The following is a 20,953-nucleotide window of genomic DNA, read 5'->3' as shown; positions in this document are numbered from 1 at the left end:
CGTGCTCGGTCCTCCTTTTCCTGTAGTCCACAATCATCTCCTTAGTCTTAATCACATTGAGGGAGAGGTTGTTGTCCTGGCACCACACAACCAGCTCTCTGACTTCCACCATAAAGGCCAGGGGTGCACAATTAGAATTCAAAGAGGCCCAGTGACTAACATTTTCTCCCCCCAAAGGTCCAAACCATTAAAATGTCTAACGTGCGCTATGATTTGGGGGCAAATGTAGTTCTTGTATATGTATAGCTAATAAACAAAGTACTACATTTCAATAACATTTCAACAATATTTATTCCACATTTTCAATGCAGACACATTAAACATGAGGTAAAATAAATATGCAGCCTAATCATAAATAAAAGTAAACCTATCACAAATGTTCTCATTTCAAGTAAAACAAGATGGCATCTTCACAAAAAAAAAAAAAAAAAAGTGCCTGTTTCTGAAGAAAGTGCTTTGATTTTTGAACAAATAAGAAACCACAGGTTTAATATTCATCTTTCCTACTCTCTCCCACTTCACTTCTCCATATCCCTTCTTTAGTGAGAGAAATGGGCTTTTGCTTTCCCTGCCAGTAATTTGAACCTTGGCTGGAATGGAGTCAGTGCCATTCTCATGCACATATGTAGGTGCTCATTGGTGAGTCTAGAATGGTAATTATTTTGAATGATGTTCATAGTAGAGAAAGAAGACTCACAACTGTATGTGGAGCCACACATGGTCAAGGTGTAGTGATACTTTGGTTAGACCAGGGAAAACAGTCTCAGACACAGTCTGCAGCCAGAAAGGGTCATGATCAGTTAGTTGGTTAGACCAGGGAAAACAGTCTCAGACACAGCCTGCAGCCAGAAAGGGTCATGATCAGTTAGTTGGTTAGACCAGGGAAAACAGTCTCAGACACAGTCTGCAGCCAGAAAGGGTCATGATCAGTTAGTTGGTTAGACCAGGGAAAACAGTCTCAGACACAGCCTGCAGCCAGAAAGGGTCATGATCAGTTAGTTGGTTAGACCAGGGAAAACAGTCTCAGACACAGTCTGCAGCCAGAAAGGGTCATGATCAGTTAGTTGGTTAGACCAGGGAAAACAGTCTCAGACACAGTCTGCAGCCAGAAAGGGTCATGATCAGTTAGTTGGTTAGACCAGGGAAAACAGTCTCAGACACAGTCTGCAGCCAGAAAGGGTCATGATCAGTTAGTTGGTTAGACCAGGGAAAACAGTCTCAGACACAGCCTGCAGCCAGAAAGGGTCATGATCAGTTAGTTGGTTAGACCAGGGAAAACAGTCTCAGACACAGCCTGCAGCCAGAAAGGGTCATGATCAGTTAGTTGGTTAGACCAGGGAAAACAGTCTCAGACAGTCTGCAGCCAGAAAGGGTCATGATCAGTTAGTTGGTTAGACCAGGGAAAACAGTCTCAGACACAGTCTGCAGCCAGAAAGGGTCATGATCAGTTAGTTGGTTAGACCAGGGAAAACAGTCTCAGACACAGCCTGCAGCCAGAAAGGGTCATGATCAGTTAGTTGGTTAGACCAGGGAAAACAGTCTCAGACACAGCCTGCAGCCAGAAAGGGTCATGATCAGTTAGTTGGTTAGACCAGGGAAAACAGTCTCAGACACAGTCTGCAGCCAGAAAGGGTCATGATCAGTTAGTTGGTTAGACCAGGGAAAACAGTCTCAGACACAGCCTGCAGCCAGAAAGGGTCATGATCAGTTAGTTGGTTAGACCAGGGAAAACAGTCTCAGACACAGCCTGCAGCCAGAAAGGGTCATGATCAGTTAGTTGAAAGTGCTCTCTTAGTGCAACATTTGCTTGCAGATCAATAAGTTCCATCTGTAGAGATCCAGCATAAAAATCCCCTGACATCTATGATGAGGAATTGATTCTCAATTAGAAGAAGCAGCTGCTGTCCAAGGCTGAAGCTGTCAAAGCAATTTCTGAAGTTTCCAATCAGCTTATCTATGAATTCAACATGATGAGAAACATCTCTCTCACCTTGAATCTGTTCCTGCACTTTTGGGAAGTGTGCACAGTCTCCTTGAAGATCTTCCTTGGACACTTCCAGTTTCCCCTGGAAGGACCAGACTGCCACGTCCTGACCAGTAGAGGGTGTAGCTGGGTCAGGACGTGGCAGAAGGGAGTGTGTGTTTTTTATTGTTTCATTGATTTTGGCCGTGTGACTTCCAATCAAGCACAGCTGTAGAGGGTTGTGGTTGATTGGGAGTCACACATAAGGAGCATGTTTTTCCTTTGGGTTTTGTGGGTAATTGTTTCTTGTTTAGTGTGTTTGCACCTGACAGGACTGTTGGCTGTCAGTTTCCTTGTTTTGTTTGTTATAGTGTTCTTTCTAATTAAATTGAAAGATGAATACTAACTCCGCTGCATTTTGGTCCATTCCTGAAGACAGCCCTTACACAGACAGATGTCATCAAATCACAAACAGAATTGTTCTTGCCCTGTAGTTTCACGTTGAGCTCATTAAGGTGTGATGTGAAGTCTACCAAAAAAGCAACAATATCCATTTTGCTCTCGTCTTGCAAAAATAGTGAAAACTATGTTGCCTTCTCTTGAGCTGTACTAGGAAAGCTGTTATTTATTTTCGAATGGACCAAAAGCGTTCCAACACCCTGCCTTTACTGAGCCATCTTACATTGTCGTGCAGCAGTAGGTCATTTGCATTTGCCACAACTTCATTCAGGAATTCTCTCAGCAGGCGATGTTGATGAGATGAGGATGCCCTGAGGAAGTTGATGAGTTTCATCATTGTATTCATCACTTCAGCATACTCTTCTGATAGATTGGTGCACAGGACAGACTGATGAATGCAGTGGTAAGCTGTGAGATCAGGGTTGTCCTCTTTCAGCTGTACCACAGCTCCTCTTCCTGTCATGGCAGGGGCCCCATCTGATGTGGTAGAGACCACTTGTTTTAGATCTAACCCCCTCTTTCTCAGCATCTCCTTTATGGCCATGTATACAGTGGGGGGGAAAAGTATTTGATCCCCTGCTGATTTTGTACGTTTGCCCACTGACAAAGAAAGAATCAGTCTATAATTTTAATGGTAGGTTTATTTGAACAGTGAGAGACAGAATAACAACAAAAATATCCAGAAAACCGCATGTCAGAAATGTTATAAATTGATTTGCATTTTAATGAGGGAAATAAGTATTTGACCCCCTCTCAATCAGAAATATTTCTGGCTCCCAGGTGTCTTTTATACAGGTAACGAGCTGAGATTAGGAGCACACTCTTAAAAGGAGTGCTCCTAACCGTAGCTTGTTACCTGTAAAAAAGACACCTGTCCACAGAAGCAATCAATCAGATTCCAAACTCTCCACCATAGCAAAGACCAAAGAGCTCTCCAAGGATGTCAGGGACAGGATTGTAGACCTACACAAGGCTGGAATGGGCTACAAGACCATCGCCAAGCAGCTTGGTGAGAAGGTGACAACAGTTGGTGCGATTATTCGCAAATGGAAGAAACACAAAAGAACTGTCAATATCCCTCGGCCTGGGGCTCCATGCAAGATCTCACCTCATGGAGTTGCAATGATCATGAGAACGGTGAGGAATCAGCCCAGAACTACACGGGAGGATCTTATCAATGATCTCAAGGCAGCTGGGACCATAGTCACCAAGAAAACAATTGGTAACACACTACGCCGTAAAGGACTGAAATCCTGCAGCGCCCGCAAGGTCCCCCTGCTCAAGAATACATATACATGTCCGTCTGAAGTTTGCCAATGAATATCTGAATGACTCAGAGGACAACTGATGAAAGTGTTGTGGTCAGATGAGACCAAAATGGAGCTCTTTGACATCAACTCAACTCGCCGTGTTTGGAGGAGGAGGAATGCTGCCTATGACCCCAAGAACACCATCTCCACAGTCAAACATGGAGGTGGAAACATTATACTTTGGGGGTGTTTTTCTGCTAAGGGGACAGGACAACTTCACAGCATCAAAGGGACGATGGACGGGGCCATGTACCGTCACATCTTGGGTGAGAACCTCCTTCCCTCAGCCAGGGCATTGAAAATGGGTCGTGGATGGGTATTCCAGCATGACAATGACCCCAAACACACGGCCAAGGCAACAAAGGACTGGCTCAAGAAGAAGCACATTAAGGTCCTGGAGTGGCCTAGCCAGTCTCCAGACCTTAATCCCATAGAAAATCTGTGGAGGGAGCTGAAGGTTCGAGTTCCCAAACATCAGCCTCGAAACCTTAATTACTTGGAGGAGATCTGCAAAGAGGAGTGGGACAAAATCCCTCCTGAGATGTGTGCAAACCTGGTGGCCAACTACAAGAAACGTCTGACCTTTGTGATTGCCAACAAGGGTTTTGACACCAAGTACTAAGTCATGTTTTGCAGAGGGGTCAAATACTTATTTCCCTCATTAAAATGCAAATCATTTTATAACATTTTTGACATGCGTTTTTCTGGATTTTTGTGTTGTTATTATCTCACTGTTCAAATAAATCTACTATTAAAATTATAGACTGATCATTTCTTTGTAAGTGGGCAAATGTACAAAATCAGCAGGGGATCAAATACTTTTTTCCCCCACTGTATGTCCTTTCCTCTTGTATGTGTCTCGAGTGGTGTTACACCTAACAAGTCTTCACAGAATTCCTTCTTCTCTGTGTGGTAAAATCTAACATACACCAGAAGCTGGGCATTATCACTCACATCAGTAGATTCATCAACAGCTAATGCTCTGCAGGGTGCACTCCGAATAGCTTCACCAAGCTGTGTTAATACATCCTCTGTTAGTATTTCACTCTTTCTTGCTGTTGTTGTACGTGGCATTGGGATTTGCTTGATCTTTTCACACAGCTCGTCTTTTTGTTTACCATCAAGTTTCAGCAACAACATTCATGCACTCCATCACCACTCCCCCGTCAGTAAATGGCTTTTGGTGTTGACCCAAAATCCAAGCAATGTTTTGTGAACATTCGTTTGCACGTTGTTGGGCAGTGAATGGATGGGAGAGGATTCTGGTGGACCGATCATACTGGGCTTTGAGTTCATTTATTTTGCGTGCCCCCACCTCAGACTGATGTGGATATATTTGCTCAAAAGATCTGTGCTTTGTCTCGTAGTGGCGCTTCACTTTGACACGTCTCTGAACACGTCTCTGAACACGGTCTCTGAACACGGTCTCTGAACACGATCTCTGAACACGATCTCTGAACACGGTCTCTGAACATATCAGGCAGAGTGATTTGACACTCGCTGCGGGAAGGATAAATGCATATTTGTCTGTCCACTTCTCTTTGAAAGCTACATTTTCTGTATCGACTTTCCTGACTTTTGTGCAAGCCATTCTATAATTTCTCCCCTCGCTTCCGCTTCCGCTTCTCTCGCTGTCTCCCTCTCTGACAACATCAGTCTCCTAACATGCATTGTAAACATTCACTTTGATTGGCTGAGTTTCGTGACGTGATTTAAATAACACACGTGATTGGACAACACACAGTAGTATGGGGCGCTGTCTGGGACCTTCCCAGCTGCGCTTTTCCAGCGCAGTATGTTAACATTGAAAAAAAGGGTTGCTTCATCAGTATTTCATTTAACAATTATTTATAAGAAATGTGTCAAGGTCCAGATAGAACCTTCACTCGGTCCGGACCCGGACCAAGGTCCGCCAATTGTGCACCTCTGCTATAAGCTGTCTCATCGTTGTCGGTGATCAGGCCTACCACTGTTGTGTCATTGGCAAACTTAATGGTGTTGTAGTCGTGCCTGGCCATGCAGTCATGAGTGAACAGGGAGCACAGGAGGGGACTGAGCATGCACCCCTCAGGGGCCACCTGGTTGAGGATCAGCGTGGCAGATGTGTTGTTGCCTACCCTTACCACCTGGGGGCGGCCCGTCAGGAATCCAGGATCCAGTTGCAGAGGGAGGTGTTTAGTCTCAGGGCCCTTAGCTTAGTGATGAGCTTTGAGAGCACTATGGTGTTGAACGCTGAGCTGTAGTCAATGAATAGCATTCTCACATAGGTGTTCCTGTTGTCCAGGTGGGAAAGGGCAGTGTTGAGTGCAATAAAGATTGCATCATTTGTGGATCTGTTGGGGCGGAATGCAAATTGGAGTGGGTCTAGAGTTTCTGGGATAATGGTGTTGATGTGAGCCATGACCAGCCTTTTTAAGCACTTCATGGTTACAGACGTGAGTGTTACGGGTCAGTAGTTATTTAGGCAGGTTACCTTAGTGTTCTTGGGCACAGGGACTATGGTGGTCTGCTTGAAACATGTTGGTATTACAGACTCAGTCAGGGACAGGTTGAAAATGTCAGTGAAGACACTTGCCAGTTGGTCCGCGCATGCTCGGAGTACACGTCCTGGTAATCCGTCTGGCCCTGCGGCCTTGTGAATGTTGACCTGTTTAAAGGGCTTACTCACATCGGCTACGGGGAGCGTGATCACACAGTTGTCCGGAACAGCTGATGCTCTCATGCATGTTTCAGTGTTACTTGCCTCGAAGCGGGCATAGAAGTCTTGTGTCACTGGGCAGCTCATGGCTGTGCTTCCCTTTGTAGTCTGTAATAGTTTGCAAGCCCTGCCACATCAGACGAGCGTTGAAGCCGGTGTAGTACGATTCGATCTTAGTCCTGTATTGAAGCTTTGCTTGTTTGATGGTTCGTTGGAGGGCATAGCGAGATTTCTTATAAGCGTCCGGGTCCCGCTCCTTGAAAGCGGCAGCTCTACCCTTTAGCTCAGTGTGGATGTTGCCTGTAATCCATGGTTTCTGGTTGGGGTATGTACCTACGGTCACTGTTCGGACGACGTCATCGATGCACTTGTTGATGAAGCCTGTGACTGATGTGGTATAGTCCTCAATGCCATCGGAAGAATCCCGGAACATATTCCAGTTTGTGCTAGCAAAATAGTTCTGTAGCTTAGCATTTGCTTCATCTGACCAGTATGCAAGTGTGAATGAATGACCACCATTCTTCTCTGGTCCAGAATGCTTTCGACCCCTATGAAATCAGGGGTGTTGCTATACTCTGTCCTTGCTTTAGCAATGCAAGATACTCACTTATCAGTATCAGGTCAAGTAAAGCTCATTGAATTGAATAGAATGATGTTGAGTGTGTTATGGGTATGGGAGAACTGGGACAAAAGTAACACTTTTAGTTTTCTTCCTAAATACTCAGAGATCGATAGAGCTAGAGAGACCATATTTTATGACAAACACGTATATATCTCCTCTGCCATTAGCAACTGTAATTTAATTTCTAGGGTAAATGAGTTGAAATTAAATAGACAGAGAACAGAACTACCGCAATGTTACTTTTGTACCTGCCGGCGGGGCAGGAGTAACACAGCCTTGGGACGGAAGTAAGAGTTTGTGAGAAACGCACAATATCTGTCTTATCTCCATGTTTCTGGTTTGTAATGCTCGTTATGTTCAACAAATGTACTACCAGCCATAATTTCATGTTTGTGTCGATTTGAGTAATTAATTAACCATGCATCAATATCACAATGTTGTGCAACCACAATATTTTGCCTTACAATATTAATCAGACTAAAATGGATGACATCATAGCTATATTAACCATCATTTTCTTGTCTCACTTGAATGGGAATGTAGTAGGAGATGTTTCTCACCATTTTCATTGACTATTCATGCTTAGCCATAGCTCGGCGAGACATTGTAGGACTTGGCTGTTTTTTTTGCAGGGAGCTCGTCCTATGTATTAGGAACATACTGACTTCACTACGTCATTCTAGCTTCTGTCTTATCTGAGAAAATGAGTGCATTACTTTAGACCCATAGTACTTTCATCCTGGCTCTCCCCTACTTGCAGTGTGTGTGACTCTTTCTTTGTCTCTGCTCCTGCAGAGAGCTGAAGGAGCGTCTGAAGCCTGAGCTGTTGGAGCTGATTCGCCAGCAGAGACTGAACCGCCTGTGTCAGGGAACACTCTTCCGCAAGATCAGCAGTCGACGCAGACAGGGTGAGACTCCGCGCACCTCTGTGAGGGGTGGACAGGCATTTACATTAGAAAGAGAGAGAAAAGTAAAAGGGGAAGCTACCAGGAGAGCCCAACCCCCAGTGAAAAATAGGGAGACGAATGAAGGATGGTAGATGAAGCGAGAAGAGACAGATGCCCTTTCTTTAATCATGCTGATGATTTGTTATTATTGGTCATTTCAGATAAGTTGTGGTACTGTCGTTTGTCACCCAATCACAAAGTCCTGCACTTTGGCGATGTGGAGGAGGACACAGAAACACCCCCCATCGAGAGTCTCCAGGAGAAGAGTGAGTTATTAACAACAGCAACACTATGAGTGACTCTGTAACCTTCCATTGTAGCCTTGACACTCCTTTGACATCACTCTCTTGTCATTGGCTCTGTGTTCAAAGCTGAAGTGTGCCGCTAAACATGCTCTTCTGATTTTCCTCTCTCAGTTCCTGTTGCAGATATCAAAGCACTGCTGACAGGGAAAGACTGCCCTCACATGAAGGAGAATAAGGGCAAACAGACCAAGGTTTGTACGATAAGAAATAAGGAATGGATATGTGTCTTCTGCTTTTATCCAACCCCCTCCCCCGGTATATACACCTACATACACATGGTTGGAGAGGCTGGAGCAGAGGGGGTTAAATTCCTTGCTCAATTGAACATCAGCAGAAGGTGGAACCTGAGATATTGATGCCAGCAACCCTCCAGTTGCCGGCTCACTGCCCGCTAGATTCCCCCCCCCCCCCATCAGCATTGGCTACCACTGCCCCTACTGACAACGTCCCCTGAACACTCCTTTGGCCCTACAGCTAATTTCCTCTTTCACACTATGTACCTGGCCCTCCATAAACTATGCTGTGCTGTGTCCTCCTGCAGGAAGGGTTGGACCTGGCTTTCAGCATCACTTATGACGTGGAGGAGTACAGCCTCAACTTTATCGCCTCATCCAGAACAGACGTAAGTAGTCATGTCACAGGAGCTAGTGTCTGTATTGTCCACATAGATCCTTCTCCCACTCTTTTCCCAGAGTTAAATCACACATCTCTCTTTCTCTCTCTCTCTCTCTCTCTCTCTCTGTTTCTCTTTCTCTCTCAATTCAATAACTTAATTGTTGTGGAAATTTAAAGCATGTACAGTACATTGCCAAAGTAAACAAAGTATAACAAAGATGGTCAAATAACAAGATGATCTCTCTGTCTCCCTCCTTCAGTTCTGCCTGTGGACAGATGGACTGAGCGTGCTCCTGGGGCGGGACATGAGTAGTGAATGCATGAGGAGTGAGCTGGATATCCTGCTTTCCATGGAGATCAAGCTCCGCCTCCTGGACCTGGAGAACGTTCCCATCCCAGACTGCGCCCCCCCAGTGCCCAAACCCCCCAGCAACTTCAACTTCTGCTACGACTTAAGCCAGGCTGAGCAGTAGGCCTGGAGAGAGGTCAAGGCATGGTAGAGGAGGAGACCTGGGGCCTGTTCGGGAGGATGTAACGTTACAGAATTTTCGGATAGAAATGCATGAAATAGAACATACATGATCATCTGTCCTATGGAATAGGGGCACATGTCAGTTCTATTCATTCTATTTCTATCTGCAATGTTCAGAATGTTTCATGTCACTGAATGTACCCCAATAACGACCAAGCATGTGGACATAGCTAGATACACAGGAGGAACAGTGGCAACATGGAGGCCTGGATGGACATAAAGATGATCTAAAGCAGAGGCAAATGTGTCTTCTTATATGGGCGGAGTAATGTGGAAGACGAGAGGCTGAAGATGATTCCTTAGCTACTATTAGAGTGGTCATCTTTTGGGGTGTGGTCTGGGCACACAAGTGTATTGTAACTGTAGAAATGAAAAACAGAAATGAAAACGCTGCACACTGCTGCTCCCAGGTGATATTTATTTATAACAACGTTTCAACCCTTAGGTCTTCATCAGGCATCCATATCCCAGGTGGGGGTGGAAGGTCCTATATATAGGGGCAGTTCTCAGTGACATCACATCCTGAAACAGGAGGTAAAAAATATATAACATAGGTTGACAATATTAACATTCGGTGTATCAAAATATATGATCATACACAATGTGATCAATATATATATATATATATATATATATATATATATATATATACATATACATATATATATATATATATATACACACACACAATATTCAATTAGGATAAAAAAATATATATATAATTTGGACATTTTGAAACTATATAAACGGTTTTCAAGAAATTACCCACAAAATGAGAAGCTTCTGAAGGGAGTTATGTTTTCTATAGTTGAATGCATGATACTTTAGCATTACTTGTCTTCAGTGTTTCTCCCATTCTTACTTCGGTCTTCACCTCTCCATGGCTCCAGTCCTCTGTGTATTGTGTTTGGGCAGAGTTCATGGTTCGTTTTGGTCATATCTGTGTTTTAAGTTTTTCTAGTTTTTCAACTTTTTGGGGGTTTTCCATAAACTGATACCTTTGTGAAACAGGCGGCATGACAGCTCTTCTGAACGTACTGAACCAAAGGATTGAAACAGAACAAAACAATACATATATATATATATTTGTATATATATATATGCCTCTGAGACAGAATCACTTGTTTTGACGTTTACATTTAACATTTTTACATTTCAGTAATTTAGCAGACGCTCTTATCCAGAGCGACTTACAGGAGTAATTACAGTTAAGTGCCTTGCTCAAGGGCACATGGACCCTTGAGCACCTAGTTGACATGGTACTTAACAACTTGACCACCTACACCAACAGAATCCTGTCTAGCAGATTGTAACGGGCTTTATTAGTCTTTACAGGATAGTTTGGCGTAGCACCAACCTTAAAGGGATTCTCTGGTACTTTTGTATACTTTTTAGACAGTAGTTCTGACAGTAGCACCCATGAGCCAAAAGTGGTCCCCGAAAATTGCATAATACATCAAGTGCAGATATGTGTACCACGTCATTGCTCTCACTCTGCTGTGTATGATTCTTGCTAGTGGTCACTCAAATGGTGAAGGGGTCAATCTCATTAGCTGGAACTCGAATTGCTAGGGGACTGGCCCACAAGGGGGAAAATGGCGTGGATAGTATCGCCGAGTTAAGGTTGGTTCGAAAATTCTCTGTGCTATGCCAAACAGTACTTATTCTGTAATGGCTAATGGAGCATCACATTAGCCTGTTACAATCTGCTAGCTAACAGAATCCTTACTTCCTGTTCTAAAGTGGTACTTTAATAATTTGAAGACAGAAACAAGAAAATAGAGATAACCGAGATAATCAGGCTCCAAGCCTGGTAGAATCCCTATTTATAAAATATGAGATATCCTTTATATGTACAGTGCCTTCGGAAAGTATTCAGACCCAGTGACTTTTTCCGCAATTTGTTGTTACAGACTTATTCTAAAATGAATTAAATGTTTTTTTTCTTCGCATCAATCTACACACAATACCCCATAATGACAATACGAAAACAGGTTTTTAGACATTTTGGCAAATGTATTAAAAATAAAAAACAGAAATACCTTATATGCATAAGTATTCAGACCCTTTGCTATGAGACTCGAAATTGAGCTCCGGTGCATTCTGTTTCCATTGATCATCCTTGATGTTTCTACAACTTGATTGGAGTACACCTGTGATAAATTCAATTGATTGGACATGATTTGGAAAGGCACACACCTGTCTATATAAGGTCCCACAGTTGACAGTGCATGTCAGAGCAAAAACCAAACCATGAGGTCGAAGGAATTAGCGGTAAAGCTCCAAGACAGGATTGTGTCGAGACACTGATCTGGGGAAGGGTACCCAAAAAAATTATGTAGCATTGAAGGTGCCCAAGTACACAGTGGCCTCCATCATTCTTAAATGGAAGTTTGGAACCACCAAGACTCTTCTTAGAGCTGGCCGCCCGGCCAAACTGAGCAATCGGGGCAGAAGGGCCTTGGTAAGGGAGGTGACCAAGAACCCGATGGTCACTCTGTGGAGATGGGAGAACCTTCCAGAAGGACAACCATCTCTGCAGCACTCCACCAGTCAGGCCTTTATGGTAGAGTGGCCAGACGGAAGCCACTCCTCAGTAAAAGGAATATGACAGCCTGCTGGGTGTTTGCCAAAAGGCACCTAAAGACACTCAGACCATGAGAAACAAGATTATCTGGTCTGATGAAACCAAGGTTGAACTCTTTGGCCTGAATGCCAAGCGTCACATCTGGAGGAAACCTGGCACCATCCCTACGGTGAAGCATGGTGGTGGCAGCATCATGCTGTGGGGATGTTTTTCAGCGGCAGGGACTGGGAGACTAGTCAGGATCGAGGCAAAGATGAACGGAGCAAAGTACAGAGAGATCCTTGATGAAGACCTGCTCCAGACCTCAGACTGGGGACAACGACCCTAAGCATACAGCCAAGACAACGGAGGAGTGGCTTCGGGACAAGTCTCTGAATGTCCTTGAGTGGCCCAGCTAGAACCCGATCTAACATCTCTGGAGACCTGAAAATAGCTGTGCAGCAACACTCCCCATCCAACCTTACAGAGCTTGAGAGAATCTGCAGAGAAGAATGGTAGAACCTCCCCAAATACAGGTGTGCCAAGCTTGTAGTGTCCTACCCAAGAAGACTTGATTCTGTAATCATTGCCAAAGGTGCTTCAACAAAGTACTGAGTAAAGGGTCTGAATACTTATGTAAATGTAATATTTCAATTTTAAATGTTTTTTATTTGTCATTATGTGGTATTGTGTGTAGATTGATGAAAAAAATGATTTATTCAATTTTAGAATAAGGCTGTAACGTAACAAAATGTGAAAAAAGTCAAGGGGTCTGAACACTTTCCGAAGGCACTGTATGTGCAGATAGCATTTTAATTAGTTCCATTTGCTCATGAGCCCTTTGATGAGAATACCTCAGAGATACTCACATGGGCTGATGATCATGATTGATCTTCTGTACGTTTTATTTAAGGTTGCCATAAGGTTTGATGGCTAACATTCAAACGGCTCTGTCTTAGGCAATGGGCTTTTGTGCTTTTATTGGTGTTGAGAGCTTGATCAATGATACAATCACCTTCCATATGCTCTTTATTGTAGGTACTATTCAAGCTACAGATAAGGTAGCTTAAGATACCGATAATGTAGCTAAGGTACAGATAAGTATTTTGTATCACTGACAAATGATTTAGCTTCAAGCACCATATATTTATCTCTGCTATTAATACATTTTGCCTGGTAACCTTTTTTGCTCTGGAGCTGAGGGCAAAGGCTCTTACAGGTCCATTATGAATTTCAGTCCATATTAAATGGATATTAGTTCAACATTGATATTGTTGTAGGGTACTTGGGCTTTATTTTCATGACAATATGAATGATTCTGATAAATAAATCTGACCTCATCAAATTTTACTGTAATATATTGTAAAACAGTAAACAAATGTCCTATCAGTATGGTGGACCTTCAACTTTTCATATTCAAAATCTCAATGGCCAGTGAGACAGGTGAAAAGGTAAACTCATAATAATGGATTTTTGTAGCCAGTGATCTGGGCTTCTCTGAAATTTGGGGTGATTTTGCTGTTCATTGCATGTGTGTTCATGTTAAACACACAATAATCTCCATGGTAACCCCTAATTTATGCTTTACTAAGATTAGGGTTGACATGAATAAATATGATTTATACAGATTGTCTTTGTCTAGCTTGGTTCATGGTCTGGTGGAATTGTAGAATAAACAAACTCCAACTCATTGATGATTCCAAGCAACAGATAAACGAGATAAATGTACATTTATTGATGGAATTAAATATTCAATAAATACATATATACTTTTACACAAAGAACTATTTTAACTATTTTGCTTCCTTCAGTGGCAGTGTTAAATTAAGTTGAATACAAAATTACTTAAGCCTGCTCAACTAAAAACGTGATGATTAAGGGCCAGGGTTCTCAGACACAGATTAATTCTGGTCCTAGACTAGATAAAATACTTTATTAGTCCATACAGGATGGAAATTTGTCTTCTGCTTTCCCCCCCCCCCAACCTCTCTCACACATATACACATTAGGTTGGAGGGGCTGGAGCAGACTAAGGCCAGAATGTAATCTGATCGTGCTTTGTCTGCTAAGCACCTTTTGAAGGCAATCTTCCCGCATTCGCGAGATCGCATTCACGGTAAATGCTCCATATGTCGGCTCAACCGTGAATTACCTGGAAATTGCACATAGCCAACAAAGCTCTATCAGAATGAATCCTGGCCTAAAATGCACTTACATGGGAGATTCTCCAATGAGAAGGATTTTTAATCCAGCACTTGACAATTTGAGTCTAAGAAATTGGCTCTATGAGTCCTACTAAGTGTCTAACTGCTGGAACCTGCCAGTTTTAGGGTTCACATGGGTTTGAAACTAAGATAAACTACGGAATCTATTACAAATAAACTCTGGATAATAGGAGTAGGTAGGTGCGTAATGCAATTACTGAAATGTGATTCAAGCAGCTGGAGAGAGAAGAAATCAGAGTAGGAGGGTCAGGTCAGCTCCAGCCACAAAGCGGCAGTGGACGTTCTCTATGAATGGAAGCTGTGATTGAAGGAGCTCAACCGTTGTTAGCGAGATGTGTTTACACATGGAGATGTCCAGTGTCCGCAGTCTCTTACAGTGTTGGACGAGCATGGATAGAGACCTGTGGGAGCATAAGTTTACTGCTGTCACACACTGATATACAGATAACATTATTTATTTATCACAGTCTAGTTCTAGTTACTCAACTTTAACAATGCTTCACTGTTTCTTAATATTGGCATAGTTTCACATTCTGTCTGTGTGTATGTTGGTGTGTGTGTCTCACCTATCTGTGAGTGCATTGCAGCAGGACAGGTAGAGGTGCTGCAGCCTGGCGAGATAAGGGGCGGCACGGGCGATACCCTGGTCACTAATGTGGGGGCAGTGGCTGAGTTCCAGGCTGGTGAGGCTGTGGCAGTGGTAGGCCACTGACGCCAGGCTGTCATCACTGATCTCAGGCAGCATGGAGAGAGAGAGGCGCTGGAGGTCTGGATAACGCAGCACCTGCTCACAACAACAAAGGCCCGGTTAACTAGGGTTCCCCATTCAATGGACACAGGACATCAACCACTCAATCACTTTATGGAGTTTTTCCTAACCTGACCAGGAAAAACTATTGGCATTGATAATAACCTAAAACTAGGGCCAATAGTTAATCCCGCCTCATCAGGAAAAACTCCTAGCCTTAACCATAGCCTGTATTTATATATATTCTCATGGGAATCCCACCTGTGTGATGCTGCTGTCAGTGAGTTTGGAGCAGGCAGACAAGTCGAGGTCCTGGAGGCTCCTGAGGGCCAGCAGTGAGGCCCCCTCCTGTTCCCTGAACACCCCTAGGTCCTCGTCCGTCACCATCCGAGGCTTCTCTTGGTAGGGCACGCTGGGAGGCCGGAAGAAACCCATGTTCCCAAAGGTACGGGTGAAGCTGGACCCCTTGGACTCCTGCAAGGAGTCAAGATGAGAGGTTGAAGGTCAGATAACGGTCAGGGGAGCATGGTCGTACTAAGCTACATTGGTGGTAACCTGAATGGTAACCTGAATATAAGCACAGAAAAGACCGGGTAGTCTTATATCCTATTCCCAAGACTTCTACACTTTTCCCAACCCAGCCCTCTCTCACCATTTCTTTGTTAGGCTCACTCTCCTTGGTGGGCTCCACCATGCCCAGCAGCCCCCAGTCTGTGATCTCCTTCCACCAGCCCAGTCGCAGAACCACAAGCCCAGGAAGGTAGGTGGCGATAGCACCCACACTCAGGTCTATGAGGTAGACGCAGAAGGTGAGGTCCAGCTCCCTCAAACTGGAGCCCAGCAGCTGAGCCAGAGAGAACACAGCCAGGTCCTGAGAGAGAGGGGAGACAAAGGAGCATGAGGAATAATGTCCTGATAAACATTTAATTCTATAAACGAGAAATCCTGAAAGAGATAGAACAGCACACACACTGACCCTGATATAGCTGCAGCTCTTGAGGCTGAGGGTCTCCAGCCGTGCCCTGGGCTCCGGGGCAGAGAGCCCTTTCACTATCTCGGCCCAACTGACGTACGCACTCGGAGAGATCCAGGGTCCTCAGCTCCGGCAGCACCATCAAGTCAGCCTTTATCCGTCACCTTCTAGTCCCGGGACAGAGAGAGGAGCCAGAGGCCCTTCAGGCCCAGGGCCACAGCTTGTACAGCCCGGCTGGTGAGCTCTGTGCAGGCGCTGAGGTCCAGGATCTGAAGGCCAGGCTGGTGCTTACAGAGCACCTCCACAGAGTAGTGCGTCAGCTCTTTACAGCCCCGCAGACGCAGCTCTTCCAGAGACAGGCCCTCCACCTGGGCCACAGAGCGCAGCGACTCTTGTGTGATGCTGGTTCTGCTCAGGTCCAGCCAGTGCACTGTGGAGGCCTGCTCCTGCAGCAGCCTGTGGAGGCTCCGTAGGGAGAGTAGGGCAGAGGAGTCAGGCTCCACAGGGCAGCCACAGACGGGTTAAACTCAAAGGTGATGTGGCATCCAGCCAGGGCGATACGGCGTAATCTGGGAGTGCAGCCTGTTAGCCGGTTAAAGAAGAGGTCTGATAGGTAGCGCAGGTCAGAGAGATCCAGTTCCTTAAGACCTGCTAAAGCTACCTGAACCAAGGAAAAGGACAAACTAATTTAAAAACTGGCATGTGTAAAAAAATTTTTTTACAAAAATTGAAAAATAATCATCGTGTCCAACCTCCAGGGTCTGACCAGCTGGCGGTGTTCCTCTCTTGACAGGAAGGCTCCAGACATGAAGAGGCTGTCTAGGCCACTGAGGTCCAGCCTGCGCAGGGCTGTCAGCTGGGGCAGCAGGGCCAGGAGGGAAGACTCGGTCACGCTGCTCCCAGACAGGGCTAGGCTCTCCAGCCGAGGGCCCAGGTGAAGCCCGATCTCCTGCAGCACAGCCCGGGACATACTGGAGCCATCCAGGTGGCTGATGGCCAGGCTGCAGCTGGAACGCCTACTGAGGCCCCCGATCAGATCCAGGGAGGAGATAGAGGAACTTGAAGGTGAGATTCCTCTGGAAAGTGGAGTCAGAGTTAGGTTTAGCCTACTTGTGAGATTGATGAAGTTAATCTCACTAAGGGGAATTGTGGAATAGAGTAGTAGCTGAAATTGGATGTCTTGGCTGGCATCATACCAGCTCCTGCAGACCAGAGAGGCTTCCTTTCTGTCCGAAGCTTTGAGGAAACTCAGAATGTATGTGCTGATCTGGACAGGAAGTTAATCAGGGTAGGACAATCAGGTATTTTACAACAGTTTAATCATAGGATAAATCCATTTGAATTTAATCACTTTTTGACAGCACCCCTTTTTATTTGAATGAAACCTTCCATACATATTTACCCATTGCAGAAGTGCAAAACATTCAAGAGATAAAAGTGCTCAAAGTTGACCCATTTCGCATACCATACCATGAGACATCCATGTCTTCATCACTATAAAAGATAAACAGTTGAGATTGATATCATTTAAAAGCTTACAAACAGGATTGTCAAACTATATATTATAATTTCTGGAAACAAATGTTTAGTAAAATATTGATTTTTTTAGCAAATATCTAAAACGTGTAAACATATGTTGTAGCTTAGACCCTATTTCACATCATGTGAGGTTTTTGTTTTGTGCCCGCCATCGGTTGAGACAGTAGAGGACTGCTGATATCTTTTGTCTTTATCTGCTGTTGTCTAGTACTGTCTTTTTGCTAGCTAGGGCCATCTATTTTATAGCTGCAATATGTAACTTTTTGGGCAACCCAACCAAATTCACATAGAAATGTGAGTAATAGATCTGTCATTCTCATTGAAAGCAAGTCTAAGAAGCGGTAGATCTGTTCAATGTGCGCTATTTCCATGCTTCCCATTCTTACATTTAGTATTTGCATCTTTTACTTTCGGTTTTGTACACCAGCTTCAAACAGCTGAAAATCCAATATTTTTGCTTATTGAAAATATATTTCATAGTAGTTTAGATTGTACAATGATTCTCTACACTATGCATTGCTTGTTTTGTCACATGAGCTGAAATTAGGCGAACAATTAGAATTTTTGAAACCAGGAAATAGAGAAGCGATTTCTGCATATTGAACCTTTAAGGGCTGCCTGTCTTCCTGGTAGCCGATTTGGTGTGTGCACTGCTGACTGCTCATGACCTGTAGATGATTGTTGACACATCAACCAGGATAAAGGGGCAGGGCAATTTGTGACTGTTGTTGTTTTGGTAATTAGTGACTGTTAGAGGGGGAGTGGTTGCTCCTCTCCTTCGCAATCAGCAATTAGTACCGGGAGACATGCTCTTCACCTTTGCAAGGCAATTAATAATTAGTACTTCAGTCTCCCCTTTTTTATCAGCAGCCTCGTCGCAAAACTAAGGCCGTCACTGAAATAGACGGTTCTGCCAAGTTGTTTGAGGAAGGCTCCACACCACTCTCTCACTTGAGTATCTTACCAAGTTATTTTCAGATGATCTCATTTTGCTCTTTTGTAGCTTTCGTAACTGTGTTTTCTATACCTGTTCGCTTTACAGACGCTCCCCACCCCTTGGCTACAACATTTCTCATTTAGTGAACCCTGTACGCACAACCCATGTGGAATTCCTGATCTCTGGCAGCATTTGGAACTGACGATCTGCAGTCAAGAACACAGAGTTCATCTCAGCCTATGCTGCCCTTCAGTTCCTTTACTTTTTGGATCACCCCAGAGCACTCTGCTACTCCAGCTGCTCTCTCTTCATTTATGTTTTTCTCTCATAGTCCGAGAGCAGTTGGTCATCGCTGTGGTGGTACAGGGCTACTCATTTCTCCTAAGTAGAGATTCTCTTTTCACCCTCTCTCACATGGCTCACTGCTGTTCGTACATGGCAACTTCAACCTACCGACGTCTGCCTTCAATTGATTTCTTTCCAAATCTTTCTTTCCCCTCCTTACCTCACCTTTTCCAAGTCCCCTCCCTCTCACAAGGCAGGCAATACGCTTGTCCTAAACTTTACTACAGGCTCTTTGCCTACTAATCTACAGTCCTCTTGCCCCTCCAGGTCTCTGATCACTACTTTGTTTCCTTTTCTGTCGCCCTCTCCTCCAACCCTAGCATGTCAGCCCCTACCCAGATTGTCATGCACCGTCACAATCTTCGCTCTCTCTCCCAGTACTCTATCCTCTTCTATTCTATCATCTCTCCCTTCTGCTAAATCCTTCCCCCTCCGGTCTCCTGATTCTACCTCTTCGACCCTACTCTCATTTTACATTTTAGTCATATAGCAGACGCTCTTATCCAGAGTGACTTACAGTAGTGAATGCATACATTTCATACATTTTTTTTTCGTACTGTCCTCCCTTTACGCATCCTATGAATCGCACTGTCCCCTTTTCTCCCAGCCGGCTCGTTCCTCCCCTCCTACTCCGTGTCTGAGTAACAAATTGCAAACTTACAGAACAGGGTAAGTTCTGCAAAGGACCTTGTGAAGATGCTGGAGGAAACAGGTACAAAAGTATCTATATCCACAGTAAAATGAGTCCTATATCGACATAACCTGAAAGGCCGCTCAGCAAGGAAGAAGCCACTGCTCCAAAACCACCATAAAAAAGCCAGACTACGGTTTGCAACTGCACATGGGGACAAAGATCGTACTTTTGGAGAAATGTCCTCTGGTCTGCTGAAACAAAAATAGAAATGTTTGGCCATAATGACCATCGTTATGTTTGGAGGAAAAAGGGGGACGCTTGCAAGCTGAAGAACACCATCCCAACCGTGAAGCACGGGGGTGACAGCATCATGTTGTGGGGGTGCTTTGCTGCAGGAGGGACTGGTGCACTTCATGAAGATGGAAAATTATATGGATATATTGAAGCAACATCTCAAGACATCAGTCAGGAAGTTAAAGCTTGGTTGCAAATGGGTCTTCCAAATAGACAATGACCCCAAGCATGCTTCCAAAGTTGTGGCAAAATGGCTTAAGGACAACAAAGTCAAGGTATTGGAGTGGCTGTTATAACCAGTTTTAACAGTTGCAGCCAACAGTATTTTTCATGGACAACATGTTTGTGGCCTCCATCTTCTGTTAATACACGGGTGTTCAGCGAAACAGGTAGCTAACTATTTTAGCACAGGTAACTCTGTTTTCCCTAAACAAATGCTGTAACATGGAAATATGGCAGTGTGGTGAATCCTAAACCTAAACTTATAAAAAGGTGTGTATTAATTAAACATTTTAGTTTTTTATTATTATTTCTCACTGATGTGAAAGATAAGGTTCATATGCTTTCAAAACCATACCACAAGCTATACATTATAATGTTCAACCCGAGCGTAGGGTTCTTAACGAAACTCCCCCATACAGAATATGCCTTTGTCCAACGACTCGTGTAATGTAATGGAACAGAGTCATGTTTAAGGGCTACTTTACCTACTGAATGTTTAGGCATTCAGGTCAAAAAGTCACTTTCTGACCACTTCTTCCATGGGCAAACATGTATGGAAAGTTAAACATGTTTTATCAACATATAACACATAGAGTTGTCAAGACAACCAAAGCATTGACAACCACATCATTGACACTGACTTTTTATTTTTATTTCACCTTTATTTCACCAGGTAAGCCAGTTTGAGAACAAGTTCTCATTTACAACTGCGACCTGGCCAAGATAAAGCAAAGCAGTGCGACACAAACAACAGAGTTACACATGGGATAAACAAACGTACAGTCAATAACACAATAGAAAATCTAGTAAGATTGTAGTAAGATTAGGGAGGTAAGGCAATAAATAGGCCATAGTGGCAAAATGATTACAATTTAGCAATTAACCACTGGAGTGATAGATGTGCAGAAGATGAATGTGCAAGTAGAGATACTGGGGTGCAAAGGCGCAAAAAAATAAATGACAATATGGGGATGGGGTAGTTGGGTAGGCTATTTACAGATGAGCTATGTACAGGTGCA

The 20,953-nt window shown here is 44.0% G+C and overlaps 2 protein-coding genes across 5 annotated transcripts in view; one reads left to right on the top strand and one right to left on the bottom strand.

Annotated features, from left to right (window-relative positions):
• The window catches only part of elmo3 (engulfment and cell motility 3), a 55,806-nt gene extending 42,160 nt beyond the window's left edge, over positions 1–13,646 (top strand). For all 4 annotated transcript variants that reach the window (XM_014125418.3, XM_014125419.3, XM_082957349.1 and 1 more), the window contains 5 exons: positions 7,848–7,960; positions 8,161–8,265; positions 8,416–8,495; positions 8,846–8,926; positions 9,180–13,646. In XM_014125418.3, the coding sequence (XP_013980893.1) occupies positions 7,848–7,960; positions 8,161–8,265; positions 8,416–8,495; positions 8,846–8,926; positions 9,180–9,392 (592 nt within the window). In that variant the 3' untranslated portion in view covers positions 9,393–13,646. The remainder of the gene's footprint in view (positions 1–7,847; positions 7,961–8,160; positions 8,266–8,415; positions 8,496–8,845; positions 8,927–9,179) is intronic.
• Positions 13,647–14,474: 828 nt separating this feature from the next.
• LOC106561463 (F-box and leucine rich repeat protein) lies at positions 14,475–16,105 on the bottom strand. The gene is made up of 5 exons (XM_082956632.1): positions 16,064–16,105; positions 15,643–15,861; positions 15,252–15,464; positions 14,809–15,026; positions 14,475–14,643 (listed from the first exon to the last, which is right to left on the bottom strand). The coding sequence occupies exons 1-5, from the start codon at positions 16,103–16,105 to the stop codon at positions 14,475–14,477; spliced, it is 861 nt and encodes a 286-aa protein (XP_082812758.1).
• Positions 16,106–20,953: the final 4,848 nt, after the last annotated feature.

This window comes from Salmo salar, chromosome 10, assembly GCF_965601325.2.
Source record: "Salmo salar chromosome 10, fSalSal1, whole genome shotgun sequence".
Classification (NCBI taxonomy): domain Eukaryota; kingdom Metazoa; phylum Chordata; class Actinopteri; order Salmoniformes; family Salmonidae; genus Salmo; species Salmo salar.
The sequence above is the reverse complement of the archived record's forward strand: the minus strand, read 5'-3'. Positions and strand labels throughout refer to the sequence as shown.

Excerpts from the sequence above, each read along its gene's own strand:
- LOC106561463 (XM_082956632.1), bottom strand. The coding sequence starts at position 16,105 with ATGGTGCTGCCGGAGCTGAGGACCCTGGATCTCTCCGAGTGC. Across the intron at positions 15,862-16,063 it reads CCCTGGATCTCTCCGAGTGC|GACCTGGCTGTGTTCTCTCT; the intron begins GTACGTCAGTTG and ends CCTCTCTCTCAG. Across the intron at positions 15,027-15,251 it reads CTGACAGCAGCATCACACAG|GTGCTGCGTTATCCAGACCT; the intron begins GTGGGATTCCCA and ends TGTTGTGAGCAG.